Source organism: Coregonus clupeaformis, chromosome 18 (genome assembly GCF_020615455.1).
Source record: "Coregonus clupeaformis isolate EN_2021a chromosome 18, ASM2061545v1, whole genome shotgun sequence".
Lineage (NCBI taxonomy): Eukaryota > Metazoa > Chordata > Actinopteri > Salmoniformes > Salmonidae > Coregonus > Coregonus clupeaformis.
The window spans coordinates 23,017,694-23,036,241 of record NC_059209.1 but is presented as its reverse complement, the minus strand read 5'-3'; the positions used below and the strand labels follow the sequence as shown (position 1 = coordinate 23,036,241).

At 42.4% G+C, this 18,548-nt stretch overlaps 1 protein-coding gene across 5 annotated transcripts in view; it reads left to right on the top strand.

Moving 5' to 3' along the window:
• The first annotated feature begins 1,754 nt into the window (after nucleotides 1-1,754).
• LOC121550195 (rap guanine nucleotide exchange factor 1) overlaps nucleotides 1,755-18,548 on the top strand; it is a 55,110-nt gene continuing 38,316 nt past the window's right edge. For all 5 annotated transcript variants that reach the window (XM_041862332.2, XM_041862331.2, XM_041862330.2 and 2 more), the window contains exon 1: nucleotides 1,755-1,933. In XM_041862332.2, coding sequence (XP_041718266.2) covers nucleotides 1,906-1,933 — 28 coding nt within the window. In that variant the 5' untranslated portion in view covers nucleotides 1,755-1,905. The remainder of the gene's footprint in view (nucleotides 1,934-18,548) is intronic.

Below are 18,548 nucleotides of genomic sequence, written 5' to 3'. Positions count from 1 at the left end.
TAGCTAGTTAACATTAGACTTCAACATCTAGCTACATATTGAACTTCCAGCATCTCAGTCCAGGGGCACAAAGTATGAATTTATGGTTGGATCAGAATCACCGTTATAATCATTGGCCAGGGTTAAAACCACAAGTCCCTATAATGTCTCCAAAGCCCCATACACTACCCACCACTGTGACCTGTACGCTCTTGTTGGCTGGTCCTCACTACATGTTCGTCGTCAAACCCACTGGCTCCAGGCCATCTATAAAACACTGCTAGGCAAATCCCCGCCTTATCTTAGCTCATTGGTCACCATAGCAGCACCCACCCGTAGTCTGCGCTCCAGCAGGTATATCTCACTGGTCATCCCCAAAGCCAACACCTCCTTTGGCCGCCATTCCTTCCAGTTCTCTGCTGCCAATGACTGGAACGAATTGCAAAAATCTCTGAAGCTGGAGACTCTTATCTCCCTCACTAACTTTAAGCATCAGTTGTCAGAGCACCTTACCGATCACTGCACCTGTACACAGCCCATCTGCAATTAGCCCACCCAACTACCTCATCCCTATATTGTTATTTATTTTGCTCTTTTGCACCCCAGTATCTCTATTTGCACATAATCTCTTGCACATATAGCATTCCAGTGTTAATACTAATTGTAATTATTTTGCACTATAGCCTATTTATTGCCTTACCTCCATAACTTGCTACATTTGCACACACTGTATATATATTTTCTGTTGTATTTTTTGACTTTATGTTTTGTTACCCCATATGTAACTCTGTTGTTGTTTTTATCGCACTGCTTTGCTTTATCTTGGTCAGGTCGCAGTTGTAAATGAGAACTTGTTCTCAACTGGCTTACCTGGTTAAATAAATGTGAAATAAAAAATATAATAAAATAAAATCTCCATCCATGGCTAATTTAGGAAAGGGCCAATTTTAGCTAGCTAGTTAGCCACCGTAGGACAACAACACAACAAGATGCAACAATTCAAGTTGTTTCTGTCAATGACATATTCCTCTTGATGCGATGTGATGGAGTGAAGCCAAATCCAAACTGGCTTCCCTTTACACTTTTTTTTGGTGCGCCAGGACCATTCACAGTTGAGCTGAATCATTTTAGCTCAATGCTGATTGGCTATTATTTTATACTTTTTTTCTCAAGGGAGGCCAAACGCTCGCTGGCTTCCCTTACATTCAATGCTATGGGTGGCAACAATGTCATACTGTTTATGACCAGACGGTATCAGATAGATGGCCTACACATACAGAGACAGAGGAGCGCTGTTTCGCTCGCTCGGGTGCTTTTTCCAGTGAGATACATTCAGCCTCTTGCGAATTGAAGGAAAATTATGAAAACACAGAGACCAAAGATATATATGTTTTATATGTTTTTTTATTTGTTTTTTGGGGGGAGGCCTGGCATCCCTTGGCATCCATTAATACACACCACTGCAATTAGCTACTGTTTTTGATTTCCATTTGGAATAATATGAGCTGCATACTCCACTAAAACCATAATATGTAAAAAAAATATATATATATTTTCTCTCCTATACTGAACCATGTATGATTACAAAAGAGAGTCAATAACGTCTCTCCCTCTCTCTTTTGAATCTGACTAGTCTAGCTAAATCCATCACCTGAGGGCACAAAAAAAAAACTGTTTTCGTCGCGTGCACTCACATTTTAATTCCAGCCGCAAGGGGGAGGTGTTGATTGTGATACAGAACCGAGTTGTCTGCTGCTAGTCTGCCCATCATCATCATCATCATCGGGGTCTGGCTGGCTGTTGTATTTGCGTCGGAACGGTCCGAGCTAAAGTGCTTTGGTTAAAGGATGTGGGATTAAAAGAGAATAAAAGGACAACATACCTCCCTGGAATTCATTTGTTTAACGTTACCGTCTCTGCTTCGAAATGTCGGGGAAAATAGAGAGTAAGCAAGGTAAGCTCGTCTAGACTAGCTAGCTAAATAGCTAACTGTTAGTTTGGGGTTTGTCTGCCTCTTGTAGCCAGAAATGCGGCCAGCCAGTGTGGTTTGGTCTAGCTGTGGATCCAAGGCCGATTCTCACACCAAACTTCTGCATTTTTGCCTTAACGTTAGCTAACGGTAGTTAGATATCTACTACCTAGTCAATATTTGCTAAACATTCAATCAGTGTTTAACTACATAGAGCTGTTATTGTTGTTGATAGGTAGCTAGCCAGATCATGTTGGATTGCTAGAATTTGATAAATCTGCTATCTACATGCTAGGCTAACTAGCTAACGTTATTGAAATGGAAAACATTAGGTAGCTGTTATCTAGCTATTTTCGTATATTGTGTTTTAGCTAGCAACAATGTTGCAATATAGCTAGCTATATTAGGGTTACATTAGTCAAGCTAGCTAGCTAACGTTAGCTGCCCTTTTTCTGAAAAGATGGTGACGAATTTAACGTTATAGAATGTGACTAGTTAGCTACTGAAGTAAGATAACTAGTTACTGTAGGTGGCTAATGTACCTACATCCTAAACTAGTTTGCTAATCCATGTGACTTTTAAGATGCACAGTGACAGTAGTCGTCATTCATTTATTCATTCTAGGATACGTGGTAGAGTCTAGCTAGGTAGCGGGCTAACGTTAGTACAGTAAATTTAGTGTTTTCTCCATCCCTACGATTTATAGCCCATAATGGTACTAATCTGGGTTGGTAATATTACAGTACCATCCACACCACCTGCACTGACCTTCCTGATCAGGCACTAACGTTAGTTATTCGAGGAGAATAACAAGTACTTTGTCTAATTCAGTGTTTGAGTCTTGCCGTTCACTTGGGTTCTCGAGAACTATTGTGAGTCATGGCTAGTTCTCTATATCACGGTGCACTGAACCTCCTTTGACTGGAGAGAGTCTCTTCCTCTTCAGTCAAGTGTGTGTTCTAGCTATGGATTTTGTGAGTTGTCATTAGAGAGCTAGTTCAGACTGCTAAGGAATGGAGTCAAGTCAACCCATATTTTTTTGCCACTTTGGAATTAATTCGGTATGTTTATGTCACTCATATCTAACTGTAAGTCGCTCTGGATAAGAGCGTCTGCTAAATGACTAAAATGTTAATGTAATACCTGATTTGTCCAAGTACAGTGCCTTCGGAAAGTTTTCAGACCCCTTGACTTTTTCCGCATTTTGTTAAGTTACAGCCTTATTCTAAAATAGATTATTGTTTTTTCCCCTCATCAATCTACACACAATACCCCATAATGACAAAGCAAAAACAGTTTTTAAATAGATTTTAGCAAATTTATCAAAAATGTAACTGAAATATGACATTTACATAAGTGTTCAGACCCTTTACTCAGTACTTTGTTGAAGCACCTTTGGCAGCAATTACAGCCTCGAGTCTTCTTGGGTATGACGCTACAAGCTTGGCACACCTGTATTTGGGGAGTTTCTCCCATTCTTCTCTGCAGATCCTCTCAAGCTCTGTCAGGTTGGATGGGGAGCGTCACTGCACAGCTATTTTCAGGTCTCTCCAGAGATGTTTGATCGGGTTCAAGTCCGGGCTATTCAGAGACTTGTCCCGAAGCCTGCGTTGTCTTGGCTGTGTACTTAGGGTCGTTGTCCTGTTAGAAGGTGAACCTTGGCCCCAGTCTGAGGTCCTGGGCGCTTTGGAGCAGGTTTTCTTCAAGGATCTCTCTGTACTTTGCTCCGTTCATCTTTCCCTCTATCCTGACTAGTCTCCCAGTCCCTGCCGCTGAAAAACATCCCCACAACATGATGCTGCCACCACAATGCTTCACGGTAGGGATGGTGCCAGGTTTCCTCCAGACGTGACGCTTGACATTCACACCAAAGAGTTCAATCTTGGTTTCATCAGACCAGAGAATCTTGTTTCTCATGGTCTGAGAGTCCTTTAGGTGCCTTTTGGCAAACTCCAAGCAGGCTGTCATGTGCCTTTTACTGCTTCCGTATGGCCACTCTTCCATAAAGGCCTGATTGGAGAGATGGTTGTCCTTCTGGAAGGTTCTCCCATCTCCACAGAGGAACTCTGGAGCTCTGTCAGAGCCTGACCAAGGCCCTTCTCCCCCGATTGCTCAGTTTGGCCGGGTGGCCAGCTCTAGGAAGAGTCTTGGTGGTTCCAAACTTCTTCCATTTAAGAATGATTGAGGCCACTGTGTTCTTGGGGACCTTCAATGCTGCAGACATTTTCTGGTACCTTTTCCAAGATCTGTGTCTTTGAGCTCTATGGACAATTCCTTCGACCTCGTGGCTTGGTTTTTGCTCTGTGTGCCTTTCCAAATCATGTCCAATCAATTAAATTGACCACAGGTGGACTCCAAACAAGTTGTAGAAACATCTCAAGGATGATCAATGGAAACAGGATGCACCTGAGCTCAATTTCCAGTCTCATAGCAAAGGGTCTGAATACTTATGTAAATAAGTAAGATTTTTATTTGTAATCTATTTGACCAAGAAGGAGAGTGATGGAGTGCTGCATCAGATGACCTGGCCTCCACAATCCCCCGACCTCAACCCAATTGAGATGGTTTGGGATGAGTCAGACGGCAGAGTGAAGGAAAAGCATCCAACAAGTGCTCAGCATATGTGGGAACTCCTTCAAGACTGTTGGAAAAGCATTCCAGGTGAAGCTGGTTGAGAGAATGCCAAGAGTGTGCAAAGCTGTCATCAAGGCAAAGGGTGGCTTTTGAAGAATCTCACATTTTAAAATATATTTTGATTTGTTTAACACTTTTGATTACTATATGATTCCATATGTGTTATTTCATAGTTTTGATGTCTTCACTATTATTCTACAATGTAGAAAATAGTAAAAAATAAAGACCCTTGAATGAGTAGGTATGTCCAAACCTTTGACTGGTACTGTATGTCTAACTCCTACAATTGAAGCCAAATACATTTAAACTCAGTGTTTCACAATTCCTGACATTTAATCCTAGTAAACATTCCCTGTCTTAGGTCAGTTAGGATCACCACTTTAGTTTAAGAATGTGAAATGTCAGAATAATAGTAGAGAGTGATTTATTTCAGCTTTTATTTATTTCATCACATTCCCAGTTGGTCAGACGTTTACATACACTCAATTAGTATTTGGTAGCGTTGCCTTTAAATTGTTCCACAAGCTTCCCACAATAAGTTGGGTGAATTTTGGACCATTCCTCCTGACAGAGCTGGTGTAACTGAGTCAGGTTTGTAGGTCTCCTTGCTCGCACACACTTTTTCAGTTCTGCCCACAAACTTTCTATAGGATTGAGGTCAGGGCTTTGTGATGGCCATTCCAATACCTTGACTTTGTTGTCCTTAAGCCATTTTGCCACAACTTTGGAAGTATGCTTGGGGTCATTGTCCATTTCGAAGACCCATTTGTGACCAAGCTTTAACTTCCTGACTGATGTCTTGAGATGTTGCTTCAATATATCCACATCATTTTCCTTCCTCATAATGCCATCTATTTTGTGAAATGCACCAGTCCCTCCTGCAGCAAAGCACCCCCACAGCATGATGCTGCCACCCCCGTGCTTCACGGTTGGGATGGTGTTCCTCGGCTTGCAAGGCACCGCCTTTTTACTCCAAACATAACGATGGTCATTATGGCCAAACAGTTCTATTTTTGTTTCATCAGACCAGAGGACATTTCTCCAAAAAGCACAATCTTTGTCCCCATGTGCAGTTGCAAACCATAGTCTGGCTTTTTTATGGCAGTTTAGGAGCAGTGGCTTCTTCCTTGCTGAGCAGCCTTTCAGGTTATGTCGATATAGGACTCGTTTTACTGTGGCTATAGATACTTTTGTACCTGTTTCCTCCAGCATCTTCACAAGGTCCTTTGCTGTTGTTCTGGGATTGATTTCGACTTTTCGCACCAAAGTACATTCATCTCTAGGAGCCAGAAGGCGTCTCCTTCCTGAGCGGTATGACGGCTACGTGGCCCATGGTGTTTATACTTGCGTACTATTGTTTGTACAGATGAACGTGGTACCTTCAGGCATTTGGAAATTGCTCCCAAGGATGAACCAGACATGTGGAGGTCTACAATGTTTTGTCTGAGGTCTTGGCTGATTTATTTTGATTTTCCCATGATGTCAAGCAAAGAGGCACTGAGTTTGAAGGTAGGCCTTGAAATACATCCACAGGTACACCTCCAATTGACTCAAATGATGTCAATTAGCCTATCAGAAGCTTCTAAAGCCATGACATCATTTTCTGGAATTTTCCAAGCTGTTTAAAGGCACAGTCAACTTAGTGTATGTAAACTTCTGACCCACTGGAATTGTGATACAGTGAATGATACGTGAAATAATCTGACTGTAAACAATTGTTGGGAAAATTATTTGTGTCATGCACAAAGTAGATGTCCTAACCGACTTGCCAGAACTATAGTTTGTTAACAAGAAATGTGTGGAGTGGTTGGAAAACGAGTTTTAATGACTCCAACCTAAGTGTATGTAAACTTCCGACTTCAACTGTAAGTATGTCCAATTTACAGTATGCCCTACTCCTCAGTCTATTTCCCTGGTTTGTTTTTGCACTCAAATGTCTGTCTCTGGTTATGAATGGATTGAAAATGTGCTCCTGGTGTATCTTTGTATAATTGTTTAGTAGTGAGTGAGAAGTCTTCATGCAGCAATATGCCCAAGTCGAGCCGTGGCCTCCCAATCAAAAGAGATTCTGCTACTACTGTCATTGGAAGCTCAGTTTCCACACTATGCTATAATTTGTGGTTTTGTGGAAACAAGCAAGTAGCATCATGGAATTCTAGAGACATGTTGTCCCAAAATGAGTTTCAAAGGTGCTGTAGCCTAATTAAAACAAACTCTGTGGTGTAGCCTACAGATGGAGTCTGGTTTAGAGAGCTCTGAGGGTTTGGCCAATGGAGGTCGTAACTCATGAGCCATGGGAAAAGGTTTAGGCTAGTGTAAGCAAGTGGAGCAGCAAGTGTCTTTTCTCCCCTATAAGTATCCAGCAGATCCGACCCGCTTGCTTACAGCTGCACTACGGTCGGACAGGCTTCCTGTGAAGTTTAAGACGCCCCCGGAGCCAGCCTGAGATATGGCTCGGAAAACATACCTGTATCCAGGGAGGAGAAATGTTCATTCATTCATGCTAGGTAGCAGAAGCCACAATAGCCATTTTGGAATGGCCAAAAGATCATTAGTGAGGTCAAGCACTGATGTTGGTGATTAGGCCTGGCTAGCAGTCAACATTCCAATTCATCCCAAAGGTGTTCGATTGGGGTTGAGGTCAGGGCTCTGTGCAGGCCAGTCAAGTTCTTCCACAAATAATTTCTATATGGACCTCGCTTTGTGCACGGGGGCATTGTCATGCTGAATCACGAAAGGGCCTTTGCCAAACTGTTGCCACAAAGTTGGAAGCACAGAATCATCTACAATGTCATTGTATGCTGTGTTATGTTGAAAGTCACTGAGCTCTTCAGTAAGGCCATTCTACTACCAATGTTTGTCAATGGAGTTTGTGTGGCTGTGTGCTCGATTTTATACACCTGTCCGCAACGGGTGTGGCTGATATATACATTTGTGTATATGTAGTGTATCTGCTCCAAATTAAGATTCAAAGATGTCTGCTGAAATAATGACTTGTCAGCTATGACATGGCACCTTGAGTTTGGAAAACAAATATTTTGGTTATTGAACTACACAATCTACACACAATACCCCATAATGACAAAGCGAAAACAGGTTTTTAGAAATGTTTGCAAAAAAGGTATTCAGACCCTTTGCTATGAGACTCGAAATTGAGCTCGGATGCATCCTGTTTCCATTGATCATCCTTAAGATGTTTCTACAACTTGATTTGAGTCCACCTGTGGTAAATTCAATTGATTGGACATAATTTGGGCACACACCTATCTATATAAGGTCCCACAGTTGGCAGTGCATGTCAGAGCAAAAACCAAGCCATGAGGTCGAAGGAATTGTCCATAGAGCTCCGAGACAGGATTGTGTTGAGGCACAGATCTGGGAATGGTACCAAAAAATGTCTGCAGCATTGAAGGTCCCCAAGAACACCGTGGCCTCCATCATTCTTAAATGGAAGAAGTTTGGAACCACCAAGACTCTTCCTAGAAGCTGGCCGCCCGGCCAAACTGAGCAATCGGGGAGAAGGGCCTTGGTCAGGGAGGTGACCAAGAACCCGATGGTCACTCTGACAGAGCTCTAGAGTTCCTCTGTGGAGATGGGAGAACCTTCCAGAAGGACAACCATCTCTGCAGCACTCCGCCAATCAGGCCTTTATGGTAGAGTGGCCAGATGGAAGCCACTCCTCAGTAAAAGGCACATGACAGCCCGCTTTGAGTTTGCCAAAAGGCACCTAAAGACTCTCAGACCATGAGAAACAAGATTCTCTGGTCTGATGAAACCAAGATTGAACTCTTTGGCCTGAATGCCAAGCGTCACGTCTGGAGGGAACCTGGCACCATCCCTACGGTGAAGCATGGTGGTGGCAGCATCATGCTATAGGGTGTTTTTCAGCGGCAGGGACTGGGAGATTAGTCAGTATCGAGGCAAAGATGAATGGAGCAAGTACAGCTTCCAACAGGACAACGACCCTAAGCACACATCCAAGACAACGCAGGAGTGGCTTCGGGACAAGTCTCTGAATGTCCTTCAGTGGACCAGCCAGAGCCCGGACTTGAACCCCATCAAACATCTCTGGTGAGACCTGAAAATAGCTGTGCAGCAACGCTCCCCATCCAACCTGACAGAGCTTGAGAGGATCTGCGGAGAAGAATGGGAGAAATTCCCCAAATACAGGTGTGGCAAGCTTGTAGCGTCATACCCAAGAAGACTCAAGGCTGTAATTGCTGCCAAAGGTGCTTCAACAAAGTACTGAGTAAAGGGTGTGAATACTTATGTAAATGTGATATGTCTGTTTTTGCTTTGTCATTATGGGGTATTGGGTGTAGATTGATGAGGAAAAAATACAATTTAATCAATTTTAGAATAAGGCTGTAACGTAACAATGTGGAAAAAGTCAAGGGGTCTGAATACTTTCCAAAGACACTGTATATCATGGGTCCCTGATCTGTACTACACAGAAATGCATGATTATGAATGTTAAGTAAGCGCAACACAGGGTGCATTGGCCAATTCTTTGAAATCTTCGGTTTTGGTTTACTTATATAGAGCGGGTACTACCTTTTTGCTGAAATGGGTGCAAGACTGAAGTTCGTAACGTGGCTCGAGCACCTTCACGAGGCCAAAATGTTCCCAAACGATGATTGAGGATCCTCCAATTCTGGTTTATCGACCCCAGCACTCGGCATGGTACAGAACTAGTTCCCGGCTGTGTCTTACAAAAGGACAGTTTGAAATGCAGCAATTAAGATTAGAATTTTGATTACAATGTGCCCATAAGCTCTAATTGCTTTCACGGAATAGCCTGAAATGTTTTTTTCAGTTCAGATTTACTCAAGAGGCATAGGCCTAGTGTTTTTATTTTGTAAATATACATTTTTTATGTATTCATTCGTGTTCACAGTGCGGACTGAACCGGTATGAATATGTTACACGGTCCTCCCTTCCACTGGCATACTGTTATGATTAGCTCATAACTGTTTTCTTTGTCTTTCTGTTGTCTGGTTGTCAAACCAAGAGTGTTAAAACGCCTCCCTCTCTCTCCATCTCTCCATCTCTCTCTCTCTCTCCAGTTAATGTCACCTCTCCCAGCTCTTATTGACACCTACCCATGAGCCCTCTCTCGTTCCATTTACTGTAACCAGCATCCTCACCCACTGAGCGCCGACCAACACCGGATGTCCATGGACGTTGAAAAGTAGTTGAAATTTGGTCAGTCCACCCTGGACTTGGATGTTAACGTCCACAGATAGGTTCAGATTTGGTCCAGTCCATCATAGATGTGTGTTTCAGAAGTTTGGATAGCACAGTAGAGTACAGTACAATACAGTAAAGAAAAGTATAGTACAGTAGATTACAGTATATTGTACTGTACTATACTCTACCATACGCTACTAGACTGTACTAAACACTACCCTACTCTGCTCTTCTTTGCTGTGCATTACAGTGACAGCCCATCACATTGCTCCAGAGTGGGAGATGTACCGTGCTCCAGACACGCCCCCTTTATGAAAGTCACAAGTGCACATCTGGCACTGAAGGAGGCAGTGTCATGCTGTGTTCGTAACCAAGTGGGAAGTGGGAATTTAACATACGACTGGGAAAAATCCACCTGAATGGCCCTCAAACTGGTAATTACTAGTGGGATACTTGTCTATCATCCTGAGCACCCACTTCTCCCACATGGTGACCTCTGACGTCACCTACTAAAGAAATGTCCTCTATAACAGAATTTTCGGCAGTTAAATGCAACAACAAAACATTATTTATTAAAAGCAATCTATTAATGTGCTTTTTGAACTGTAGAATTTGTTTATAAACATGCTGTGCTTTTAGTTTATAGTTGACACAGCTTGTTGGCCATTAGCCAATCAGTGTTTCTCAAAGAGTTAAAATCAACATGAATACATCCAACTGGTATTTGCGACTTCACAACTGGTAAATTCCCACCTCCCACATGGTTACAAATGCAGCATCAGAGTGGAAATTTGAGAGCCCCAACATAACAATCTGATCACAACCGACAATGCAAGGAACATTGTGAATGCTGAACATTGTGAATGACATTACATTTTACCGCTGTACTGAAACCGAACCGTGACCCAAAAAACAATACATACCGAACGTGGGTTTGTTGAACTGTTATACTCCTAGAGGACAGTAGCAGGTGACCCAACTGTGATTTGTGACTATTATGATTTCCCATTGTAGCCAATTCAGTTGCAGTAACTCCGTTACAGATGTTTGGGTAAGAATTACGAGTTTTAATCAGTTAATAATTCATAAACAAAATTGATATCAGTAAATCACTATAACTAATTGGTAGGTATACCATTTACTTGTTACTTCTGTGACCTTTCCTTATTCTCCCTCCTCATGAGGGAGAGAAATTAGAAAATATCTTAAAAGATATGTGGGGTGTTTGGTAACGGAATGACAAGGCAATATTTCTTAAACTTACAGAAGGTAAACCATTTCTCCAAAACTAACTATAAAAGTGTTGACATTAGTTGGCAGGGGTCTTCATGTCAACATTATTGTTTTGATGTATTTCTGATACCTTTTAAAGACTTTTTCTGGTAGATGTTTTCTAAGGTGGTTGAACTGTATCTATGCCTTCATTTCCCAAAAATATAGACTCTTAGCTTTCATTTAACACCCAATTTGATATGTTCTTATGAACTACACATGTTGATGCTCATGGGTCCTTTTAGATGGAAATGCTCTACTACTACTGTTTCAGGAATAATCAGATTAAAGTTTCAATGTTTCCGAGAAGGTTTAGGGCCTATTGATTTCTTGTCTGTTAGAAATGAGTGTCATGGAAAGCTAACTACATCTGGAATTTGATATGGCAGGGCCAGCGCTGATCTCAGGAGGTGTTGTTCATTGCTAGTGCATGGAGAACTAGAAGTGGTAGGATCAGGATGTCCTTGTGGATTGTGTGCTGTGATTCCCATCTGTGGCAGCTGGTTGGTGTAGGCTGAATGACTGTGGACAAGCTAACTCTTTAATTACAATGTTGATTCATTGGATGTGTAATTAATTACAGTGGTGTTAAAATGAGCTGATTTAGATATAATCTCTTTGTCTTTAGCTGCCATTGGAAACACATTCCTTTTAGATTTATACAAAATGAGTGTTTGCTATCTAGCAGTGCTCGTTAGGAGCTTCCAGGGACCAGTGATCTTCTGCACAGCAACAATTTGCAGTCATGATGCATCATTACCTACCATTCCACAAAAGCCATGGCCCTTTGTGGAACAAGGGAAACAACTAGCCTACTTCATGTCTCAAGGGGAGTGGTGTCACTTGCACAAGGGATGCTACTAGCGCACTGCTAACTAGCTAGCGATTCCACATCAGCTAGGCTACACATTTACATATTAGTCATTTAGCAGACGCTCTTATCCAGAGCGACTTACAGTTAATGAGTGCATACATTTTCATACTGGCCCCCCGTGGGAAACGAACCCACAACCCTGGCGTTGCAAGCGCTACACAGTTGGGGGAAATTGGATTTACTGTACTAGGGGGTATACTGTATTTTACTATATACCAGTATTGATGCACGGACCAGTTTGGGTTTTTACTTTACCTTCTATAACGGTATTTCAATGTTTGGTTTGTTAAGTGTGATCCACCGTGTGTAACGTCCATTTTTATAGTTTACTCCACTACTTGAGTCATCTCTCTCCATGCCGCTTTCAACACAGGCCTAGCCCCGCCCCCGTCACCGATGGAGCGCATTTGTTGTTGCTTGACCACGAGACACTTGCGTTCGGTCTGCATGGTCATGCAACAATGTTGATGATGACAATGCTATTTCCGCTTTGCTTCTTAATATAAATCCACAAGCGCTCTATAATTACACTATTGGTTTGTTTCTTACATCTGCAAACATCTCGTTTGTCTTTTAAATGGTGTTAGCGCTAATACTAATCGCTAGTTCATGGTGTCCGCTAATGCTAATTAGCTGGCTAGCTAGCTAATAAATGTACTGAGTCAGAGCAAACGTAGCTAGCTATACAGCCTCATACCAGTGGTGTAGGCCTAAATCAGCATGTTGTTTGTGCAACAGTATCTTCTAAATCAAAGAGGAATAGGCAAAGCATGAATATGTTAGCTACATGAAGTATCTAAGAGAGAACATGTAATGTAGTCAAAGATTATAGGGTCCCCTAGGAAACACTGACCAACACTTAATTAATCCTCCCTGGTATTTCATTAATGGTAATGTCAAACACTGTATTCAGAATTTTTGACCATATCGTGCAGCCCTACGTGGCAGTGTGTTAATGATCTCAAATGAGTGCAGGAAAGGCAAAAATTGATGAAAATGTAGACTTTTTTGGGGGGGGATTGAAGTTTTAATTGAACAGTATAAAACAATCAGAATGGAGAAAGACCCATTGAAATCACTTAGAATGTATGTGTTGCCACCCTATGGTTACGCACTACTAAAGCAAATTTTGAACTTTTATTATTCAAAAACATAAAATACCGTCAAAATATAGTAATATGATATTTTGGCCATGTCGCCCCGCTCTACACCTTTACTGTGTTTTATTTTAAAGTAACTGTCCATTGTTTCCCGATTTTCTATTAAATATGACCGATAATTACTTACAATATGAGTTAAATCGTTTTCTTTCCAAAAATAGTAATTAAGTATGTTAAAAAACAGGTTCTATGTTGGAATGGTGTGGGTGTATACCGGTCATTCAAAATATGCATGCGAGTAGAACGCTGATTGGCCAGCTCACAACATACTCCATGAGGAAATGGCAAGCATTTTTGAAAGCGTCTTTTTGAGTTACAAGTCTGAGGTTAAAAAAAATAATTAACCCCCCCCCCCCCTCTTCACAATTTATGCTTTGGCCACAAATACAAGTATAGGAAGTCAACAACATTATTTGGGTGTGAGTGTTACGAAACCCGTGGCTTTAAACGTCTAGGGTGGATGGAGAAGAGACCCGTAACATAATTCATTAAGCGTGACATGGAACAGTGAGAACAAAAACTACACAACAACCATAAACTACCGTCAAACATAAAAGGTTTATTTTTAAACACACGGTAAAGGTTTGGGGAAAAAGGGCTGAGCAGGACCCAAGAAATGAAACAATACTGTAAAACACCCCTAAACTGATCTTGCCTGCCTCAAGAACCGCTAAGCTACTGCTAATCATACAAAAGTACAGTGGGTGGTCCGCTCAGGTCTAACTAGTGTTTTTAGACAGATTTCTTCCTACGGGTAATGTACGCCCAAGGGCAACTTGCTTAAACTCCCCTTTTCCCAGAAACACACAAAGTTACCAAACAGAGTAACCAGCAAATGAGTGAGTACACAAAAACACAGGACACCACAGTATCCATACTCACATACGAAAAGTAGTCTAACAAAGTTACCAAACAGAGTAACCAGCAACTTAGTGAGTAAACAAAACACAGGACACCACAGTATCCATACTCCCATACGGAAAATCTCTCTAACAACAAACACAACTGACCGGCTTTTAAACAATGGGATGTGTGATTGAAAAACCAGCAACAGGTGGTGCAATGCAGAGGAATGTTCACTGATTGGTCCAACTTAGCAATCAGCAGACACCTCAACGACCACCAATCAGGAACATACAGGACACCTGTGATTAGGGCAGAAGGAGAGGAAAACACAAAAAGACCCAGGATACCTGTATCCGTAACAGTGAGTTCACAAAATATGTGAGATTTTCACTTGACAGTTACTTTAAGTATGTCTATGTTTTGCAGACAAAATCTTACCAGAGCTGGCAGATCAGTATTGAACACCGTCTGAGGCCCTACATTTCATTGTATGTGTTTTCTCTTGTAGCAGTGTTGCTTGATACTAGCAGTAGGCATATTTTAGGCAGACACTTCTCCCACGGAGCAAGAACTATAGAGGCTATGTCTGTTGTGGCTGCATCTCTAAAATGAACCTTCATCTTCAGTAGTCCTCCCACTAGTTCTCTGCAGTTGGTCTTGGTCAAGAGACCAGATATGTTTTTTTATGCGTGACCTACTTCTGTGGTTGTTTTGGGGTTTATTTAATTGTGAAAAGAGGCTGAGACCTACTAACATAGTGAGAACACTGCTTCAGTCATGGCTGTTCTGGCCTCTCCTTTGTTTACAACCATGGTGGAGAACCTCCCTCTCGGTGGAGAGATTTCCACCCTCACACAGAGACCGAGTAAACAGGCGAGTTTACTGTACCCTCTTGTTGTCAAAAGAGTCATTGAAGAACTAAGTCAACTTCCAGTAGCACTGTGTTTTAGTTCAATTCATTTTGAAATGGAAAAGGAAGTAGTGAGGAGGACCCTGACTTTATAAAACAGGCTATGTAGGCTGATGTCTGAATGTATCTATTACAGGAAGGGAAATGGTTCAGGCCTGACACAATGTTGGAGACTGATGCCTCAGCCATTTTAGTTTATATTTTGGTTTAATAGTCAGTGTGCATGTTGACCTGAGAGCAAAGTGACTCTTCATAGCTTGCGGAGCAGGGGGAAATAGCCCGTCATCCACAGTAGCCAGCTGTTAACATCCTATTCAACGGCAACAGCCAGCTTCCAGGAAGGAGAGCAGTCAGAACACCCACACACACACAGCCTCATTTATTGTTCAATGTCTAGGCCTAGAATGATTAATTATGTCGCACATGATCGATGTAGACTTAACATTTTTCTCAACTTTAGCACTGCTCAATAGCGGAGGTGCATAAAGATAGCGGCCCCCACGCACTTACCACAAATTCCTTATTTTGCTAAGTTCACCGTATTGTACATTGCTCTCCATTACTCTTTTCTTGTATGGTCATTAGCAAAGTATACATGATCCCAATTTTAGCTTCAAGATACCAGAAATTTGAAAAACCAAAAAAGTAGATTGTGCTGATTTATTGCCACATTGAACCATATCGCGCCGCATAGTTAAAAAACTATAGTGCTAAAAGAGTGATGTCATATCTGAATTCTGCCATCTTTATGCACGTTCGCCATTGTTTTTGTTCCCTGCTTGCTGTTTAATGACTTGGACTATTGAATTGGAGCAGAGTGTTTCTTACAACTCTTTGTAATAGCCTCTCTGTATTATTTGACCTCTGGGTGTGCCGTGCCGTCACAATGTTGGCAGTAGCCTAGATATGAGCTGCAAACAGGCTTTTTTGTTTTGCTTCAACCTGTCTACACCACTGAATTCACTGAGCAAGTCAGTGTTTATGCTAGGTGTATAAGCCTATGTGTGAAGATATATCTATTGAAAGTCTTGACTGAAGTAATAGTGGACAGTTTAGTGCTGAGTGATTAGTGTTTTTTGATGTTGGTTCGGTTTCAGGTCGGATTTCAATTCTATAAATGCATTATGTGGGTTCAATGCGGTAACAACACAGAATAAAACAATTGATGGTAGTGACTGCCCATTACTATCACTTATTAGACTCTAACCATCATTTATTCATATTACCTAAATCAAATATTTCAGTTGTTGTGTATATTACATAGGGCTGACCCCAATTAGTCTACTGGTCAACTGTTTGGTCGATAAGCTGTTGGTCGACCAATACTTTTTTTTGTCAAACAGTAGCATATACTCTACCAGTCAGAAGTTTGGAAACACCTACTCATTCAAGTGTTTTTCTTTATTTTTACAATTTTTGACATTGTAGAATAATAGTGAAGACATCAAAACTATGAAATAACACATCAAATCAAATCAAATCAAATTGTATTGGTCACATGCGCCGAATACAACAGGTGCAGACATTACAGTGAAATGCTTACATACAGCCCTTAACCAACAGTGCATTTATTTTTAACAAAAAAAGTAAAAATAAAACAACAACAAAAAAAGTGTTGAGAGAAAAAAAGAGCAGAAGTAAAATAAAATAACAGTAGGGAGGCTATATATACAGGGGGGTACCGTTGCAGAGTCAATGTGCGGGGGCACCGGCTAGTTGAGGTAGTTGAGGTAATATGTACATGTGGGTAGAGTTAAAGTGACTATGCATAAATAATTAACAGAGTAGCAGCAGCGTAAAAAGGATGGGGTGGGGGGGCAGTGCAAATAGTCCGGGTAGCCATGATTAGCTGTTCAGGAGTCTTATGGCTTGGGGGTAGAAGCTGTTGAGAAGTCTTTTGGACCTAGACTTGGCACTCCGGTACCGCTTGCCGTGCAGTAGCAGAGAGAACAGTCTATGACTAGGGTGGCTGGAGTCTTTGACAATTTTGAGGGCCTTCCTCTGACACCGCCTGGTATAGAGGTCCTGGATGGCAGGAAGCTTGGCCCCAGTGATGTACTGGGCCGTACGCACTACCCTCTGTAGTGCCTTGCGGTCGGAGGCCAAGCAGTTGCCATACCAGGCGGTGATGCAACCAGTCAGGATGCTCTCGATGGTGCAGCTGTAGAATTTTTTTAGGATCTGAGGACCCATGCCAAATCTTTTCAGTCTCCTGAGGGGGAATAGGCTTTGTCGTGCCCTCTTCACGACTGTCTTGGTGTGTTTGGACCATGATAGTTCGTTGGTGATGTGGACACCAAGGAACTTGAAGCTCTCAACCTGTTCCACTACAGCCCCGTCGATGAGAATGGGGGCGTGCTCAGTCCTCTTTTTTTTCCTGTAGTCCACAATCATCTCCTTTGTCTTGGTCACGTTGAGGGAGAGGTTGTTGTCCTGGCACCACACGGCCAGGTCTCTGACCTCCTCCCTATAGGCTGTCTCATCGTTGTCGGTGATCAGGCCTACCACTGTTGTGTCATTGGCAAACTTAATGATGGTGTTGGAGTCGTGCCTGGCCATGCAGTCATGGGTGAACAGAGAGTACAGGAGGGGATTGAGCACGCACCCCTGAGGGGCCCCCGTGTTGAAGATCAGTGTGGCAGATGTGTTGTTACCTACCCTTACCACCTGGGGGCGGCCCATCAGGAAGTCCAGGATCCAGTTGCAGAGGGAGGTGTTTAGTCCCAGGATCCTTAGCTTAGTGATGAGCTTAGAGGGAACTATGGTGTTGAATGCTGAGCTGTAGTCAATGAATAGCATTTTCACGTAGGTGTTCCTCTTGTCCAGGTGGGAAAGGGCAGTGTGGAGTGCAATAGAGATTGCATCATCTGTGGATCTGTTGGGGCGGTATGCAAATTGGAGTGGGTCTAGGGTTTCTGGGATAATGCTGTTGATGTGAGCCATGACCAGCCTTTCAAAGCACTTCATGGCTACAGACGTCAGTGCTACGGGTCGGAATCATGTAGTAAACAAAAGTGTTAAACAAATATATTTTATATTTGAGATTCTTCAAATAGCCACCCTTTGCCTTGATGACAGCTTTGTACACTCTTGGCATTCTCTCAACCAGCTTCACCTGGAATGCTTTTCCAACGGTCTTGAAGGAGTTCCCACATATGCTGAGCACTTGTTGGCTGCTTTTCCTTCAATCTGCGGTCCGACTCGTCCCAAACCATCTCAATTGAGTTGTGGTCGGGGGATTGTGGAGGCCAGGTCATCTGATGCAGCACGCCATCACTCTCCTTCTTGGTCAAATAACCCTTACACAGCCTGGAGGTGTGTTGGGTCATTGTCCTGTTGAAAAACAAATTATAGTCCCACTAAGCCCAAACCAGATGGGATGGCGTATCGCTGCAGAATGCTGTGGTAGCCATGCTGGTTAAGTGTGCCTTGAATCCTAAATAAATCACAGACCGTGTCACCAGCAAAGCACCTCCACACCATAACACGTCCTCCTCCATACACATGCATAGATAATCCATCCAGACCAAAGGACACATTTCCACCGGTCTAATGTCCATTGCTTGTGTTTCTTGGCACAAGCAGGTCTCTTCTTCTTATTGGTGTCCTTTAGTAGTGGTTTCTTTGCAGCAATTCGACCATGAAGGCCTGATTCACACAGTCCCCTCTGAACAGTTGATGTTGAGATGTGTCTGTTACTTGAACTCTGTGAAG